This window comes from Phacochoerus africanus, chromosome 16 (assembly GCF_016906955.1).
Source record: "Phacochoerus africanus isolate WHEZ1 chromosome 16, ROS_Pafr_v1, whole genome shotgun sequence".
Taxonomy (NCBI): domain Eukaryota; kingdom Metazoa; phylum Chordata; class Mammalia; order Artiodactyla; family Suidae; genus Phacochoerus; species Phacochoerus africanus.
In genome coordinates this window covers 20,059,987-20,078,570 of record NC_062559.1, presented here as the reverse complement: position 1 = coordinate 20,078,570, position 18,584 = coordinate 20,059,987, and the positions used below count along the sequence as shown (strand labels likewise).

At 53.8% G+C, this 18,584-nt stretch overlaps 1 protein-coding gene across 2 annotated transcripts; it reads left to right on the top strand.

Annotated features, from left to right (window-relative positions):
• Positions 1–419: 419 nt before the first annotated feature.
• On the top strand, positions 420–17,301 carry LEP (leptin). Of its 2 annotated transcripts, XM_047763298.1 has the most exons (3): positions 420–442; positions 11,905–12,076; positions 14,426–17,301. In XM_047763298.1, the coding sequence occupies exons 2-3, from the start codon at positions 11,933–11,935 to the stop codon at positions 14,783–14,785; spliced, it is 504 nt and encodes a 167-aa protein (XP_047619254.1). In that variant the 5' UTR covers positions 420–442; positions 11,905–11,932; the 3' UTR covers positions 14,786–17,301. The 2 variants fall into 2 exon arrangements, with proteins under 2 accessions (XP_047619254.1, XP_047619255.1); XM_047763299.1 differs by lacking the exon at positions 420–442 and having other exon boundaries at positions 11,095–12,076.
• Positions 17,302–18,584: the final 1,283 nt, after the last annotated feature.

Genomic DNA, 18,584 nt, shown 5'->3' with positions numbered 1-18,584 from the left:
GATCCTACCGGCCAGAGGAATTGGCTGCGCCGGCCTCGCCATCCGCGCACCACCGGCCAGCGAGGGCGCCGTCTGAGCCCCCAGCAAGCTCTGAGGAACCCCCGGCCGCCACCCTGTCCCCGGCGGCCGTTCCCCGAGGCGCGAGAGGCCGATCCGGGCGTCACCTCGAGGATTTCTCATCCCTGCCAGCCGCCCGCAGCATTTCTGGCGGTTACCCGAGGGTGCGCGCGGAGCTTCTGGCGCAGCGGAGTCCCTCCCTCGAGGCCCCGACCAGCTCTGCCCGGGCCCGACGCTGCCCCGCCAGGCGGGGCGGGAGCTGGCGCTCGGGGTGGGCCAGGGCCTGCCGGGCAGTTGCGCAAGTTGCGCTCGCGCGTCTATAAGAGGGGAGGGCAGGCATGGAGCCCCGGAGGAATCGAGGAATCGCGGTGCCAGCAGCGGCGAGGTAAGGGCTGGGCACTCTTTTCTCCTTCTCTGAGGGTCTTTCTTGGCAGGCCACCCACCTCACCCCATCCCGGACTCCGGGGGAAACTGAGGCGAGGGAAGGGCCCTGCAGAAGGCTTGGTTCTGGATTGCGATAGCTTTGCCCCAGAAAACGGCTGGGGAGCGGGAGAGCTTTGAATTTGGGGCTGGACTGTGCCTGTGCCCTCGGGGCAGGAATCTGCGCTCCAGGAGCCAGCCAGGGCCCCAGGAGACTTCCAGAGCCGCCAGCCCTGCAGTTAAGATGCTTTGGAAATGGCCCTGAGCACACCCGCAAAGATCAGGGTACCCCGCCCCCATGTGCAGGGGCCGTGCGTTGAGTTTCTGATGGGGCGCCTTGCTCTGTGGAGGAGAATTCGGGCCCCATTTAGCAGCGGGGTTCCTGAGTTTTGAATGGGAGGGGCTGTGTAAAGCACAGGTCTAGGGCGGGAAGGTGGACAGAAAGTGTCCAAAGAACCTGAGCTTCCAGGGGTTGGACGCCAGATCTCATTGCCTCTGGCCTCAAAGTTCTGCAAAGTCCCTTCTACACTAGAGGTGAAATGGCGTTTCTCTGAGGCGACAGAAGAGCAGGTTATGGGAAAGGCCTGTTCCTGACACATTTCTCAGTTACCTGTTACCCTCTCTCCAGCCCAAACTGAAAATACACACTATTGACAGGTGGGCCCCAGGTGAGACCTACCAGGCCCTGCCTCGAGCCTGCCTTCTCTCCTGGCTCAGTTTACATTTCATTGTGGGTATGTCTGCCTTTCCACTCCAGTTTCTATAGCTTTAAGACGTGACGCTTTGCGGGGAGTTCCCGTCGTGGCGCCGCAGCCGAAACGAATCTGACTAGGAACCATGAGGTTGCAGGTTCAATCCCTGGCCCCGCTCAGTGTGTTAAGGATCCAGCGCTGCCGTGAGCTGTGGTGTAGGTCGCAGAGGTGGCTCGGATCTGGTGTTGCTGTGGCTCTGGCATAGGCCGGCGGCTACAGCTCCGATTAGACCCCTACCCTGGGAACCTCCCTATGCCGCGGGTGCGGCCCTAAAAAAAGACCAAAAAAAAAGATGTGGCGCTTTAGAAAATGGATCCTTAAATACAGTTCGATCCGAGTGACACAGCGGCCTGGTTGTCCTGTGAGAACAGCAGCTTTGGAGAGGACAGGAAGGTAGTCCGCAGGGGAGGTGGGGCAGAGGGTGGGGACTCGAAGGCGCCACCCAGGAGCATAAGCTGGAGGACTCCAGGGCTGGCCTCTGTCCGCTCACCGGCGTTTGCTCTGCAGAGTCCTGAGGTGGGCAGGGGTCTGCTGGGACTAGGGGCGCGCAGGGTGTCCACTCCCTTTCTCACCAGGAAGGTGCACAGAACCCTAGCGGCTCCCACTCTGTTAGCCTGGGGAACAGGAAGGCCTTGCTGAACCTGGCTCCCATTTAGGCGCAAGGGCAGGGAGAGGCCAGAGCAAAACAGGGGGTGTGTGTGATTCGGTCCTTTCCTTCTCAAGCAGTTGAGGACATCGGGCTGAGGGGAATGTTTCCATGTTGGCCAAAGGAGCGTCCTCCTAATATTTTGTACATCTTATGCCCAAAATAACTCTTCCTGGTATTTGGGGGAAATATTTTCCTCCCCCTCCATTCCAGGAAATGGCTCCAAGCGCCAAGGACAGAGCCAGGGAGATTGCAATGAATTCTTGCCCGTCAGCCCCAGGCGGATGCCTCTCGTGTCTGAGTGGCCCATGCAGGGTGTGGAGCTGGCCACTTGGGAGAGCTCTCTTCGCAGAACCCGGCTCATTGTCCCCGCTCTAGCCCAGATGCCACCCGCCTAGGGGTCCGCGGGGGTCTGCGGGGGGTCAGGGAGAGAGAAGGGCTCCCAGGACATGAAGTCCTGGTGGTGTGTGCATCCTTGAACCACATGCATTTCATTTAAGGGAAAACGGAGCCAAACGCTCTTGCAATCTGTCCATTACTAGGCCCGATCCCCACCAGCAGCGGGATTCCAGTGCTGGCAGCTCCCTGGTGGCCTGCCAGGGAACGCCTTGAAATTCTTCTGTGTCCACACAAGTGCCTCAGAGAAGTAGAAAGAGAGGTTGTTTCTACTGAAAAACACCACACCTGATGCCTGGGCCCATGGAATCCTTGGCACTTACTTCCCGTGTGACAACAGATGTGCCTTGCTTCTCAGCACACTGTGTTTTACGGTCTTTCCTGCTCAACTTGCCAGCTCTCTGGAACTGAATTAATGATCAAGGCCAACATCTCACCCATCCTAGAGAAGATTTCATCTCCATCTGTGCACATGTTGTTTGTACTGTGGGGTGCTCCAGGCTGGGGTATGCCAAGGAAGAGGGGGGGAAAGCCACAGGGAAAACAGAAGGGGGTGAGCAGAGGTCTCTGTGAAGGGCAGGGGCCCAGAACACAGCAGGAGGAGCCAAGCTGATGAATGGGACCAAGAGGGTAGTTAAGATGGAGCAGAACTCAGGAAGCTGACGGGAACGGGGCCCACGTGATGCCAGAGGGCACCTCTAGGGTGCACAAAGCCAACCACGGTCCCTGAAGCATTTGCTGTCTTCCTTAAGAAAATTTCTTAGGGGAGTTCCCGGCATGGCGCAGCAGAAACAAATCTCACTAGGAAACATGAGGTTGCGGGTTCAATCCTTGGCTTTGCTCAGTGGGTTAAGGATCTGGTGTTGCCGTGAGCTGTGGTGTAGGATGCCGACGCGGCTCAGATCTGGTATGGCTGTGGCTGTGGTGTAGGCGACCCTTAAAAAAAAAAAGAAAAGAAAAGAAAAAGAAAGAAAGTTTCTTAGGAATTCGTGCTGGGCAAAAGTGAATTCTAGAATGTGACTTTAAAACGGGAGCATGTAGGTTAGCCTGAGGTAGACAGTGAAGATCAGGGATGGGAAATATTTCATTTATTCATTCAATAAATATGTAATGAGCCCCTGCTCTGTGCCAGGCCCTTGGGAGATGCTGGAACAAGTGGCATATCCACCCCTCTTGCACCCGGCAGACATCACTAATTGATCGCGGCACCCTCTCCCTCTGAGGCTGGTTGGAGTTTCAGATTCCTCTCCACACAGCACTCCAAGGAGCTGCTAAAAATTGATGAGAGCTGACCCAGGACTTGAAACCTATTTGTTATCCCTGATGAGATCAGATCTAAGGGGAATTTCTGATGAATGGGAAGAATACAACCCCCCGTACCCACATTCAGGCTACCAGTTAAGTTTGTTAACATGATTTCTCAAACAGCCTCCTGATTGCAAATAAGAGAAAGCCACTCATGCCAGCTCAGTGTTTTTCAAAAGTATGTTGCAGCCAACATTTAAAAAACAGAATGGAGGAGTTCCCGGCGTGGCGCAGTGGTTAACGAATCCGACTAGGAACCATGAGGTGGCGGGTTCGGTCCCTGCCCTTGCTCAGTGGGTTAACGATCCGGCGTTGCCGTGAGCTGTGGTGTAGGTTGCAGACGCGGCTCGGATCCCGCGTTGCTGTGGCTCTGGCATAGGCCGGTGGCTACAGCTCTGATTCAACCCCTAGCCTGGGAACCTCCATATGCCGCGGGAGCGGCCCAAGAAATAGCAACAACAACAACAACAACAATAACAACAACAAAAGACAAAAAAAAAACAACAAAAACAGAATGGAGGAGATTCTGTTGTGGCTCAGCAGGTTAAGAACCCGACTAGTGGAGTTTCATTGTGGCTCAGCAGTTACAAACCCAACTAGTATCCATGAGGCAGATTAGATCCCTGGCCTGGCTCAGTGGCTTAAGGATCCGGCTGTGGTGTACATCGCAGACATGGCTCGGATCTGACGTTGCTGTGGCTGTGGTGTAGGCCGGTAGCTGAGGCCTTAATTCTCAGGTCCTAGCCTGAGATCTTCCATATGCTGCAGGTGCAGGTGCAGGTGTAAAAAGAAAACAAACAAACAAACAAAACAGAGTGGAGACAAGCGTGCATCACCCATAATAAGGGTGAATTTCATTTCTTGACACTTGTTTCTCTTACATGTGCCTATCGATATGTCTGCTGCATGAAAAGATACTTTCAGAAAGTTGAAAACTACTCACATGAGTAGTATATGTGGAAGAGTATCTCACTCTGGAGGCTAAGGACAGGGAGAGCCCAGAACCAGCAAGATCGGGAATTTCAGAAAGAAGGTCAAGAAAGAGTACAGGCATTGACCCGAATCCACGCTCAGTGGCTGGATGCCCCCTGGTCTCTCTTAGCCACTCCATGCCTAGGATGCCAACCATGGCTACCCTTGAGCTTCCGAGTCCTCAACTTGGAGCCCTACTTGAAATTCCTGGGAGAGATGCTAATTGACCTGGTCAGGAGCTGGAGGAGGAAGAGACAAGGAAAGGAAGGCCGAAAGAGTTCTCTTGCCCACTGTTGCTCATGCAAATATGGCTTCTAGGGTTCGTGCACGTGCGTGCGTGTGTGCACATGTTCGTGCATGCATGCGTGTGTGTGTATGTGTGTGTGTGTGTGTGTGTGTGTGTGTCCTGAGTAGATGAGATCCCCCAAAAGTCCTAACTACACACGGAGTCAAGCCTGGGGTAGTCTAGCTCCCCAGCATCACATGCTCTACCCTCCAAACCTGCTGAATTCTCCCAAACCCACCATTGTTTTCCCCAACTCCACACTATCCCCTTGGCCCTGCTTGCTCTCTTCCCCCCTAGGGAACTCCTTTCCTTTGGGTCTCAGTGCAAAACTGTCCTCACCTCCCCAGAGTCACCCCCGTTCCCTATGCCCATGAGTCCTGTGCTCCCCCCTGATTCTATGTTCTTTTCCTTATAACTTTCACCAGGTTTGTTAAGATGAGTAGTTTAAGCTTCTGTCTGTTCCACTGGATTCCGAGTAACTTGAAGGACAAGGATCCAGCTTCTCTATTCGTCCTCTGAACTTTCCCCATCCCCAAGTCCCTTCCAACTTGGAGAAAGAGAGAAAGGAGGGAAGGAAGGCTGAGAGGGAAGAATGACAGGAGCCCCCAGGAAGAATTTCTACAGGGAGAAAGAGGGCATAGACTATCCAAGCTTTTGCCTTAAAATTAACAGTAATAAATGTAATGTGCATGAGCATACCAAATATTACTGGAGAGAGGCATCTGAGCGTGGATTCGGGTCAATGCCTATACTCTTTCTTGACCTTCTTTCTGAAATTCCCGATCTTGCTGGTTCTGGGCTCTCCCTGCCCTTAGCCTCCAGAGTGAGATACTCTTCCACATATACTACTCATGTGAGTATATCCTGATGGCTGGGGAAGAGAAGGAGGAAGGGAGAAGGATGTTCTGGGCCCCTTGCTATACCTTCTGGTACTTTCCACCAGGAGAAGACAGAGGAGCATGCATAGCTCAAAGCTAGTGGCCTCCACTAGCAAATGCCTCTGTGACCCAGAGCTCTCCCCACCATCCCCCCACTGCTGGGATCAGAAGCCATGGGCAGGCCTGACCTGGGCCCAGCAATCCCTCTAGCTTGAATCTAGAGAAGTGCCCCTCCCCCGGCAACCGTGACACAGAGGCCCCCACTTGGTCTGCTCTCTCCCCCAGGACAAGAGGGAAGGTGAGGGAGCTCGTACCTGGAGACCACCAGCTTCTTGGGGAAGCAGGAGGCAAGCTTATCTGTGAATAAGGGAGGCGGGGGCTGCATAGAGCTGCTGACTGGGGCCAAAGGAGTGTGGGCAGCTAAGGATGAGCGGAGGTGGGGCTGGGTCCAGGCCCCAGGTGAAATCAGAGCGGGGCGCTGTGGAGGGCTGATGGCGAAGTTATATGAGCCTCTTGGATTAGCCTCCAGCCTGCTTTCTGTGGTCACTTTTCATTACCTCGTACTGCCCTGGGGGTGGGGGGGCGCTGGGGGCTCCATTTTCAGGTTTTTCTCTCTTCTTCCCCGCTGCAGCTGTAGCAGCAGATGGCGGTGGAGGTGATGGAGCACGGCAGGGGAGCTGAGGCACAAGTTAGTGAGCAGGTGGCCCAGAGGATGCGGGGGGGGGGTGGTTAGCAGAGAGGCGGAGGGCACTTCAGGGTGGAGGGCAGCGCCAATGGCGAGGGGCATACCATCCAGCGGCCCCCTCCTCCCCAGCAGCGCCCCTCTCCCTCTCCAGGCTCTGCTGGAACAGCAGTCAGAGGAAAATGAGAGACAGGATGTTGTACTGACATTCGGGCAGTTATTCTTTTAACTCTGAGAAAATGACAGCTCCTAAATATTCAAAACCACTTTGGAACCTTCTAGAGAGAAAAGACTTTACCACACAGGCAGAGGGCTGACAGTTGCCTCTTTCTCTCCTGACTCCTCCCACCACCACCCTCTCCCCTAGCTCACCAGTGGCTCCCCTCAGCACTCCTGGGTCCACATCTGCAGCCTTTTTTTTTTTCCCCCTGAACTGAGACTCCCAACTCAAGCTGTTAGCTGGACGGGTCCATCTGAGGTCCCACCAGTACTAGCAAATCAGCACGTTCCAAACCCTCGGTATGGAGTTCCTGCTGTGGCTCAGCAGGTTACGAACCCGACTGGGATCCATGAGTACATGGGTTTGATCCCTGTCCCGGCTCAGTGGGTTAAGGATCCGGCGTTACCGTGAGCTGTGGTGTAGGTCGCAGACAAGTCTCAGATCTGGCCTGGGAACTTCCGTATGTCTCAGGCATGGCCCTAAAAAGCCAAAACAAGCCAAAAAAACCTAAAAACCAATAAGCAAAAAACCCTCGTTCTTAAATCTCTGCTCAGGCCTTTCCCAACTTCCATCTCCATCCTTGCCCCCTGGGGGGAAAGCATTAGCCTGGGAAGAAGCCCAGCCTCCCTGCCTGGCACTCACAGCCCGACCCCTCCCCGCCTATCATAACTGCCGTGCCAACCGAGGGACCGTCTTCTGAGCCGTCAGCTGGGGCTGCCTCTCTGCCCTACCTTCACACACCCAACCCCCCTCCCCGCTTTGCAGGACCCTTATCAAATGCCACCTCCTCCAGGGTGCCTTCTCCATCTCTTAGCTGGAAAGAACAGCGACCACAGCAAATGAGTATTGGGGTTGGCCGTGCGCCAGGCACAGAGCTAGCATGTTCTGTACGTCATCTCATTTCAGCCACAGGGGGGAATGATGTCTTGTTTCATCCCCACTTGACAGCTAAGAAAACGGAGTCTCCAAGGGCCTGTGCTCCAAACGGAAACAGCTCTGCTGCACTTTAGAGCTCCCCACTCCACACACGACTCCCTCCCCTGGGTTATCGCAGGCGTTTTCTTTATACCAGTTCTTATTTGCATTGGCATTAATTGGGTAAAATCTTAAACCGGTGTCTAAGGGTACAGTTTTGTTCTTTACTTTTATTTTTAGCATATAATACATGTAAGTCATTGTCAATGTCAGATACTGTGGCGTACTCCCTGGACTTCTCGGGAAAACCACTAGTCTTCACCCGCCTCCGTCGTGTTTGCATGTCTCTTTTGTCTCTGTCCCCGGCCCAGTAGGTGATCAATACATGCTAGCTGTCAACCATCAAATAAATATTGGGTAACTACTAGGTGGCAAGTTCTGTGCTCAATGAAGTCGTTGCTGTCTCTCGAATTATCCCTCCCTCCCCAGTCCCTAAATTCTGCTCTTACCAGCTGGTGCCCCCATCCCCAAATCCCAGGCCACGACCAGGCCCCACCCAGGTACTGACACTCAGGTGAACCAAGAAAGACTGGATCACGTCTGATGGCTGAGGCCCACGTCCAGGGGTATAAATTCATCGGCACTAAGTTTGGCTGCATTTAGCCGAGGCCCAAAATAACAGTGACTTAACCAAGACAGAGGTTATGCCTCTCGCACACTCCGCACCAATCCAGAGAGAGGGGATCCGCGGCACTGTGTCATCTCGGCTCCAGGAAGTCCTCAGGACCAGGCCTCTTCCAGCTCCCTCCTCCGCTGTTCACACAGTCAGGTCCTCATCCTCCTGATCCAAGGGCACCTGAACGCCAGGTAACCACGTCCCGATTCAGGCAGCAGGATGGAGGGAGCATGGGAAAGGGAGGGGCGGAGGCACCCAGCAAGGGACCTGCCACAGGGCACTTGTGCTGATACTCAGTTGGCCAGGATTTTGTCACATGGCCGCAGCGGCTGGGAAGTATAGTATCTCTTCTGGATGGTCACGGCCCTGTCTCAACTTGCATGTTCTGTTCCTGGGGAAGATGGGAGTAGATACTGGAGACAAGCACTAGCCTCTACGAAAAGGGCTAGATGTGTTGATGAGTGTGTGTGGTGTATGACGTGTGTGAGCGTGCGTTTTGTGTTGTGTGTGTCGGTGGGCCAGGGTCTCCCCATCCGTTTTTTTCTTTTGGCCACACCCGAGGCAGGTGGAAGTTCCCAGGCCAGGGATCCAATCCGAGTCGGAACTGCAACCTACGCCACAGCTGCAGCAACACTGGATCCTTAACCCACTGAGCTGGGCCTGAGATTGAACTGGCGCCTCCACAGAGATAAGTCTGCTCATTAACCCACTGCGGCACAGCGGGAACTCCCTCCCCATAGCTTTGATCTCCCTCCAATGGACCTGTTCTCTCTGCAGCCCTCCAGGGAGCTCCCCTCACCCTGGCCTCTCCTCGTAGCCAGACCAGCTCAGCAGCATGTCCTCAGTTCAAGGAACTTTGATTTTTTCTTTCCGAGCCCACTGAAGCCTATTGTTGGTGGTGATAGATGGGGCTAGGAAAATTGCTTTTCCACCCCGTATTACAGGGTGGCCATTATGTGAGCGCGACTACAACCAGAGTTAATCTGGTGATAAATTCTCCTGGGAAGGAGGATGTCATTTTCGCATGAATCCTAGAAAAGGTTACCACTCCGTCTTGGACCGCAGGGGGAGAGCCCAGAAATACCAGGCACCTTATTGAGAGGGCCCAGGGGAGGCACCAGGCCAAACGCTAGCTTCATTTGGCTACAAGTAGTGTCACCGAGCTTTTCAAGCCCTGGTGAGTAATTATGCCATTGCAAAAGCGCTGATATGTAGTCCCCCACCGCCACCAACACACACACACACACACACACACACACACACACACACCGAGCAGGGGCTTTATAGGTTCATCTCAATTACCCTTTGAGCCAGGTGATGTTATTCCATTTTACTGATGGGAACTGATGCTTTAGAGAATTAAATGTCTAGCCCAGGTGTTCCCACTGTGGCTCAGCAGAAACGAATCTGACTAGGAACCGTGAGGTTGCAGGTTCAATCCCTGGCCTTGCTCTGTGGGTTAAGGATCCGGCGATGCTGTGAGCTGTGGTGTAGGTCGCAGACGGGGCTTGGATCTGGCGTTGCTGTGGCTCTGGTGTAGGCCGGCAGCTACAGCTCCAATTAGACCCCTAGCCTGGGAACCTCCATATGCTTTGGGTGCGGCCCTGAAAAAAGACCAAAAAAAAAAAGAAAATCTAGTCCAGAGACACACAGCTAATAAGGTCAGACCCCAGTGATGAAGCCTTGGGACTTCAATGCTGTGCTTCCACCTTTGCTAGGGGTTTGTGGAATCACTCTGGGGATTAGCACTATTTAACTCCGTTCCTCAGACTTTTGGTGGAAATGTTTACTCAGGTAATAAGTCGTTAATAGAGGCATAAATAACTTTTTAGGAGAGAAAACAAGCAGAAAAACATTTGAGGTGCCCTCTTCTGAATTACTTGGTGTTTTTCATGCATGAAGTTGGCATGGGGATACAATCTCATAGCTTCATCCTAGAGCCAGGTATTTGCTCCCATGTGCCATGGTCCCAGCTGCCCTTGGTTGGGCACTGGGGTGGCTTGTAATTTGGGCTTCCCCTTAAAGGCTGGAGAAACTAGTGGGGAAGAAAGTGGCACAGGCTTTCCAGATGAGGCAGCTGTGGCTGTGAATCCCGGCTTTGCCTCTTACCTATTCACTCTGGACAAGTTAACTACCTTCTTGAGCCTTATTTTCCCCTTCGATAAAATTCAGATTAAAAACTGTACCTTTGGAGTTCCCTGGTGGCTCAGTAGGTTAAAGACCTGGTGGTGTTGCTGCTGCGGCTCAGGTCACTGCTGTGCTGCAGGTTCCATCCCTGCCTGGGAACTTTTGCATGCTGTGGGCATGGCCAAAAACAAATTAAAAAACAAAAAACAAAAAACACCCGTACCTGTGATCAAGCACTATGAACAATATAGAAACTGATTGCTTAGTTGTACTATATTGCCAGAATCTAATACTAATATTGCCACCTATGGACCGAAAATGCATTATCAAGACCTAGTTGAATCAGAACACAAAAGCACAGGTGGAAGTTTGGCCATCTCCAGAAGCTTTGTGCTAATATTTACTTACTCTTGATCATTTTTTCCGGCTCATCCATGCATACTTAGCACGGGTCGTTGATTACGGACCCACGTACATTTAACTGTATGACCTTTTGTCTCACGTATTTCATTAAAACTTTGCTGCTTTATTGACATCTGGCTATTACTAGTGTTAGAATTCATAGTTCCATGACTCTGAATGTTTCAGACATTCTGGGTTATAACGTGGTATAAACTCTGTCCTTCTTTCATGCCTTTGCACCAAATGCTTTCTTGGCCACTAACAGCAACCACGTTATACTCTTACTGGCTCTTCCTTGGCCTTCAATACCCAGCCCAGGGGACACCTCTTCCAGGGAGTCCCGCTTGTACTCCTGAGATGTCATGTCCTTCTTGCAGAGCTCTTCCCCACGGCATCGGGACAGCGGTTCACCCGTTGGCCTCTCCGGATAAACTGTAAGCTACTTGAGAGCAGAGAACATCCATTGTTCACTGTGGCATCCGTGGTACCTAGCACGGCATCTGACATATTATCAGATCTTCCACAAAGGCCAGTTTACGGTTGAATGCCTGTTGAATTCAGGCTCCCAGTGGGAGAGCGAGGAAGTAATAAAGCCGGTGATAAATGCCGCCGTGGAGACACCAGCGGGCTGCCGTGAGACTAATGGAGAGGACAGTAACGTTATCTCTAATGCGAGGGTGGTTATAGAGTACATTTCATAACACCTTTAAAGCTCTTTCACACGCATTATCCAATTTGATCCTCATAAAAGCCTGGAGATGTGTATATTGTGGTGGATGGAGGGGGAGTCTTTAGCGGTTATGGGATATGCCTGAAGTCGTGCAGCTAGTAAATGGCTGGATTCAAACCAGACCTCAAAAGCCTGCCTGTTTGTTCATGCCCCCCCCCCGCCCCCGCTGCCCCGACTGCCCACTCTGTGGCCCACGCACAACTCACTGTCGCTTTCTTGATCCGTTTTCTTGATCTGGCTGTGCCTCTCCCCAAGGGAATGCTTTTCATTAACATATGTCTAGATAATGAATTATCTTTGACTCTGAGGAGGTGATAGCCACAGCAGAACGCGAAGCTCCCTTTGATCCGCATCCGAGGCTTTGGCTGGTAACGGGCGTGGGGAGGGGGCGTTCGCTGAGACCCCAGGGACATGCCATGTGTGGTTCCCTCTGTTTCCAGGCCCCAGAAGCACATCCCGGAAAGGAAAATGCGCTGTGGACCCCTGTGCCGATTCCTGTGGCTTTGGCCCTATCTGTCCTACGTTGAAGCTGTGCCCATCTGGAGAGTCCAGGATGACACCAAAACCCTCATCAAGACGATTGTCACCAGGATCAGTGACATTTCACACATGGTAGGGAAGGCCTGGGAGACAAGGTCGAACTGTGGCCAGCCCCGGGGGGAGGAGGGGTACCGGACCTCAGAGGTTGGCGGAGGCTGGGAAGGGGCCGCGGTGGCCTTGACGCCTCCCCACCCCCTCCAACAGCTGCCTTTGCTCCTCTGCTTCCCTCACCGCTCCCCCCCACGTCCTTATCCTCCTTCTTCCCAGACTGGAATCCTGATGCCCAGGACAAGAGGAGGCCCTAAAGGTCCCTGTGTACCTTTGCCAGGTGGCCAGACCCCCCAGCATCATCCCCTCTGGGCCTCCATCACGTCTCCAGAATGTTCTAATCTGTAGGAATTCTTCCTGGTGACAGCTGAACTCTGACCCTGAGGAGCCCCTTACTGCTAGTCCTGCCCATCGAGCCTTTTTTCCCATACAACCCTCTACATGTTTGCAAACTTCTCTCAATGTCCCCAGGGTGTTTTCTCTGGGGTCCGCAGGCCGAGACCTTCAGCCTCTTCTCAGCTGAGGTCCGTCTTTAGAATTCAGAAGACGAGGTGTGACTCCTCACCCTGCTGTTCTCTCTCTGTAAAATCTCAAGCACGTTGTCCCTCCGTGTCTTAAACCTTAGTTTCCTCATCCAGATAATGGGACTGTTACTGGAAAGATGTTACCGGAATCCAGGGTCTTGCTCATGGAGCTCAAGAATGAACTTGGTGAACCCACAGGGAGCGAGCAAGCAGAAGTCTTTATTACAGGAAGGCAGACAGCTCCCAGCACAGACACGGGGAGGAAAGAGTCCCCCCGCCCATTGTTCTATGGAGGTTTTTATCACTTAAAGACGGGAGTACCAATGTGGGGTCCAGATATCCGTTCTTCTTCCCATTGCCCAGTTTACCTATATGGCGCCTTGTCCAGGAGGGACTCTGCAGAGTTAGGGGTGCTCCGTAAGTTTTATGGTGCGTTGGCTCTTCTCTGCCCTAGACTTAGAGTCGCCACTCTTTCCATTCTTCTGCTCACAGTCAAATGCATAGGTCAGGGGTTAATTCCCACCTTCACGGAAATCAAATGTCCTTTCAATAGTTAATCTTCCAATAAGCAAGGCCTGCTTGTCTTGATTAGTTTTTACAAATCTTAAACCATGGCCATTAATCAGGGAAGAGGTCGAAGCCCATGTTCCCACACTAACTGCCTGAATTATTAGTCTGCCTCGGGACTATCTTAATAGTCTTCGCAAGGTTGTTTTGAGATTAAATTAGATAGGAGTTCCTGTCGCGGCGCGGCGGAAACAGATCCGACTCAGAACCATGAGACAGGTTCGATCCCTGGCTTTGTCAGTGGGTTAGGATCCGGTGTTGCTGTGAGCTGTGGTGTAGGTCGCAGAGGTGGCTCGGATCCCACGTTGCTGTGGCTGTGGTGTAGGCCGGTGGCTACAGCTCCGATTCGACCCCTAGCCTGGGAACCTCCATGTGCCGCAGGTACCGCCCTAAAAAAAGACAAAAGACAGGAAGAAAAAAAAGGTTAAATTAGATAAAGCAAGTGACTCCTCCACCACCACACATATCCCTGCAGAACCAGGACAGAGCATGCCTTCTTGAAAGGTTTTCGGTTGTGGCTTTGAGAGTGCCCAGGCTTAAAAGCCAACTTTTCAATCTGCCCAGAGCAGTCTGGAGACTTCCACATCTCCTGGCCACTCTGGGTTTCTAACAGTGGCCTTGGGCAGCCTGGGGGCAGTCCGGTGGCCAGAAGCAGGGACAGCTGAGAACCAGATAGAGTCTTGGGCACTTTCTAGAGAAAACCCCTCAGTCTCCTTGCTTTCCAGCCATGCAACAAGCTGCGCATGACAGATCCAGTGTGTCCCAGCCTGTGCGGTGCAGGGAGTGAGCACTGCAGGCAGGGGGCAGGGGAGCGGAGGAGCGAGGCGAGGCATCTCGGGGGCTGCAGCCTCCATCCCTAAGTGGGGAGACTTCATGAAGAGCCTGACCAGGAGGGAGGGGCATGTGTGGAGGACCTCAGGGTCTGGGAAAGGGACCCAACTATGTGAGAAACAGAGAGTCGTGGCTGGTTCTACAGAAGAGGCATCTGGAGGCCATTCGGAATGGCCCGCGAAGGCTGGTCTGGGGGTAGAGGGCAGGGGGCTTTGGCAAGGGCAGGAAGACAGAAGGCCGTGAGACCAGCTTGGAGGCTTGGCAGCCACGCCAGCACAAGGAGTTCGGGCCTAGATAGGATGGTGTGGAAGGGGAAAAGAGGCAGCCAGAGGTGGGGGGTGGGGGTGGGGGTGGACGTGGACCAGTCTCCACGCCCGCAGGAAGGGCCAGGGGCTTGGCAGAGCCAACATCTCTCTCGCTGAGCTCTTGCTCTCCCCTTCTTCCTGCACAGCAGTCTGTCTCCTCCAAACAGAGGGTCACCGGTTTGGACTTCATCCCTGGGCTCCATCCTGTCCTGAGTTTGTCCAAGATGGACCAGACCCTGGCAATCTACCAACAGATCCTCACCAGTCTGCCTTCCAGAAATGTGATCCAAATATCGAATGACCTGGAGAACCTCCGGGACCTTCTCCACCTGCTGGCCTCCTCCAAGAGCTGCCCCTTGCCCCAGGCCAGGGCCCTGGAGACCTTGGAGAGCCTGGGCGGCGTCCTGGAAGCCTCCCTCTACTCCACGGAGGTGGTGGCCTTGAGCAGGCTGCAGGGGGCTCTGCAGGACATGCTGCGGCAGCTGGACCTCAGCCCTGGCTGCTGAAGCCTTGAAGGCCTCTCTCCCCACAGTCGGGGGAAGAAACCTGAGCTTCCAGGAGTCTGCTGGAGAAGAGAGCCTGTGCGGACCTCCTCTCTGCAGGTCTGTGGGCCATTTCTCTCTCGCTCCACTAAGCTGCTCTTCCAAAGGCGGAAAACTCCAAGGCACGACACCAAAGACAGAAAGGCCTGGCTCCGCGCCCACCGGGAAAGGGGGGCCCATCCAGCCAACGGTGGACTAGATCTGGGATTTTCCACCAACGTCTTCCTTCCCGTTCCATCTCCAGCTCACCGCATGCTTCAGCTTGACCGGGGGGATTTCAGAGCCTTTCGACCATCAAGCAGGGTTCCATCTGAGAATTCCGGGGAGCACGGTGAAGGCTACAGGCACACACAGCTGGATGCTCCCACGCAACACAAGTTGGAAGCATTTCTTTATTTATTATGTGTTGTATTCTGGTTGGATTTGAAGCAAAACACCAGCTTTTCCAGGCTCTCTGGGGTCAGCCGGGGCTAGGGGGAGGCTCCCGAGGTGCTGTTTCCAGTACCATCCATGGGCCTGGCTGAGGCCAACCCATTTTGAGTGACTTGAGGGCTCTCAAGGTCGTTCTCTAGAGACTGGCTTTGTTTCTACTGTGACTGACTTTAAAACTGCAGCGTGTGCACTGGCATCGCCCTGCGCGGATCTCGAAGGGCCAGGTTCTCTTAGAAAGAAGAAGATGAACTTTGTCAGGGGTGTGTACGCGGAGACAGGAAGTGTGTTGGTGGGCGGGGCATGGATCCAGAATGTGTATTTCTTGTGTGATGGACATTTGTGTGAGGGGTGAGGTCACTGTCTCGTCTTCGTGGTTTTCATGAGAAGATGATTCCTTCAGGGGGGTCGTGGGGTTTTGCCAGCCGCCCATGCAGGGAGTGGGGAAGGGGCTGAAGCCGAAGACCGTTGGGGGCCGTGGTGAGCTCTGCCTTCTCCAACTGCTAGAGGCTGGTCTTTCTCATCAGGGAGTGAGGGTCTCGCATTGGAGACAGTGATCCCCAGGGCAGGGATCCTTGCCGTGGCCCTCTGAATGGTCTGGGTTGATCCCACACTGACGTCATAACAGGGAAGTGCCCTGGTTTGGGATTTGCATGCTCACCCAAAGCAAGGGCCTGCTTCCCATCCATTTGGGAAGGATTTTTTCCTCCAGGGGGAGGGTGAAAGCTCTGGGAGGTCTGTGGGCTTTAGCAGATGGTCCCAAGTCCTGGGTCAGTGAGTCCCGGGACTCCGTGACCGGCCTCCAGGAACCCCCTTCTCCCTACAGGTCATGTTCAATAGGTCAGACAAGGAGGCATGGGTTTCCCACCATCCCGCCGCTGTGATGCAGCCATCGCACTACAGGAGGTAGATCTGTCCAAGGAAATTTGAATCTAAGCAATCACTTTCAAGACTGAGCATCTATTGTGCTCAGCCCCAACTGGTGCTATGGGCTCAGAGAAGCTCATCAAATAAATATTAAAATCCAGTCCTGCCTTCAGGGACCTTGCATTCCAGATGATAACACCTCCCCCACACCCCGCCTGCAGAGGCTGTCATTTCACCATGGCAACCGAGCAGCTGAAACACAGCGCGGTCCTCAGCAGGTGGAAAGGCTGAGCTGAGGAGGGCAGTGCCCGGGGGCCCACAGGCTAACCCTGCTTGCACTTGGTAGCATTTTTACTGTTCGGGGCGCATCAGCATCTATTACTGAGAAGCCGCATCCCTTTGAAGCAGGATAGCTGAGACTATAAAAATAAGAAAATACCAGAGTTCCCTTGTGGCACAGAGGGTTAAGGATCCAGTGTTGTCGCTGCAGCTGCTTGGGTCACGGCTGTGGCAAGGGTTCGATCCCTGGCCTGGGAACTTCCACATGTTGCAGGCAAGGCCAAAAAAAAAACCAAATAAACAAAAAATCAAGACCATAACAGCAGACTGGTGGCAAACCAGGACTAGAACCTGGGTCCTCTGACCCCTAGAGTCAGTGTCCCCTGAGCCAGCTAGCGTTCTCTGGGGTCGGGAACAGGGTTGGGCAGGGAGTTCAGGAAGTGTTTGCTGGAAGAGCGGAGTTTCCAGGCTGATTTTGCAGGAGGTGAGGGAAGTGGATTGCCTGGAGGGAGGAGGCTGTTTTGTTTGAAGCTTCGGTGCTGAGACACCAAGGGGACAGGATGAGCAGCCAGGTGCAGAGAAAGGCAGAGGAAGGAAGGAAGAAGGAGAGAGTCACGTCGAAGAGGCTGTCAGAGGCAAAGACATTTGCTGTTGAAAGAGTTAAGAGTCAAGTTCTAGAGCAAGACTCGTGTGGCGGACAGTCAGACCCACTCTGGAAAATGTCCTGATAAATCACGGCCAGCCAGTCAGGCTGGGGTGTTTGAAGCCTTTTGCTCACAAAACCTGGCACTATGGCTCATTCCCAGAATGTGACATTTCCAAAATGTAAACGATTGTCTTTTTCCATAATTCAGAGCCATTTTTTTTTGTTCCCTCAAATCCAAATAAATTACCTTTGCCCCCTGGCCTTTGTTTCTCGTCGCCCGTGGTGGAGGGGCTTCAGCAGGGCTGCTTGTGTGTGACAGGGCACGGCCTGGCTGGCCTCCGTCCATCCCTGGGGTCAGCTCTGCCCGGGCTTGGCCACAGCCGGCCACCAGTTATTCAGGCTAAAGGATGCCCCCGGAGCTCAGAGTACACTCTGCACAGAGTCCGTGTGCGCCGGCAAAGCAGCCTCGAGAAGCACCAAGCACCCAATGACTTAAAAACAAAAATTTAAAAAGAACAGCACACACACAGATACATGCAGCCCGATAACAGACCAGGTGAGGGGCACAGACTCAAAAAGCAGCAAGAAGGAGGGCTTTTCTTGTCACGGCGGCCACGGAGGAGGCACGGACACTCACCCCTGCAGTGTCATTAAGACCCAAGAGTTTCAGCCCAAGCCCTGGGGAGGCCTTGAGGGGGGTGGGGCTGGCCCATCAAAGGCAGTCACTTCCATGGGTGATTTCAAGGGCCCCCTCCCTCCCCAAAGTTGCTGCTGGCTCTTTAATGAGCTAATGACCTAGCACCGGGTCTGGCCTACCGTAGATTTAAGTGACTTGTCTCTTCACAATTAGCAGCAGGCTTTACATGTCAGTGATGCAGGGCCAGGGAGCCCACGGGTGCAATCTCATCTCGGGGAGAGATGACAGCGGCTCATCCTTTCCTGTGGACTGGCTCCGGCAGGGGAGGGGAGGGGGGAGGGGAGGGAGGAGCAAAGTCCTGAGAAGGGGAGACCAAAGAAGAGGGGGGCAGGATGTGCCTGGAGCAGCCTAAGTGGGTCACTTGGCAGCTGGGAGATGGGTCTGGCCTCTGTCCCCATCAAGACTCCTTTAGTTGCGAGTGACAGAAAACCAAGGCAAACGGACTTAAATAAACACAAATTTTTGGGGCCCATGTTGCTGAGACGTTCAGGCCACGGTCCATCTCTTACAACACTTTGCTCTCAGTCGTTCCCCAGGGACCTGAAAGGTGCTGGTGCCATGATCCGCCCCAGTCCCCGCCCACCTAAGGTGGGTACAGGGCCTTGGGGACAATGCGTTTGACTTCAGTGGCTGTCTGGAGCTGTCTGAACCAGTTCATTTCTGAGCAGACACAGCCTGAGAAGCCCCCTGCCCACCTCTGCCCAGCGGCTGGGGCAGCCCGTCCACAGCAGTGGAGGGGTCTCGGGGCAGAGGCCTGGAAATGACACCCCCTTCTCTGGGGGGTGACTCCTCGGGTCCGAGTGGAAGGGTCTGTCCTCAAGCTGCCCTTCCCGACCCTTCCTGTC

Bases quoted from the DNA above. Each gene is read 5' to 3' on its own strand.
- LEP (XM_047763299.1), top strand. From the start codon at position 11,876: ATGCCATGTGTGGTTCCCTCTGTTTCCAGGCCCCAGAAGCACATCCCG. The intron at 12,077-14,425 runs GTAGGGAAGGCC...CTTCCTGCACAG, and splicing joins TCAGTGACATTTCACACATG to CAGTCTGTCTCCTCCAAACA.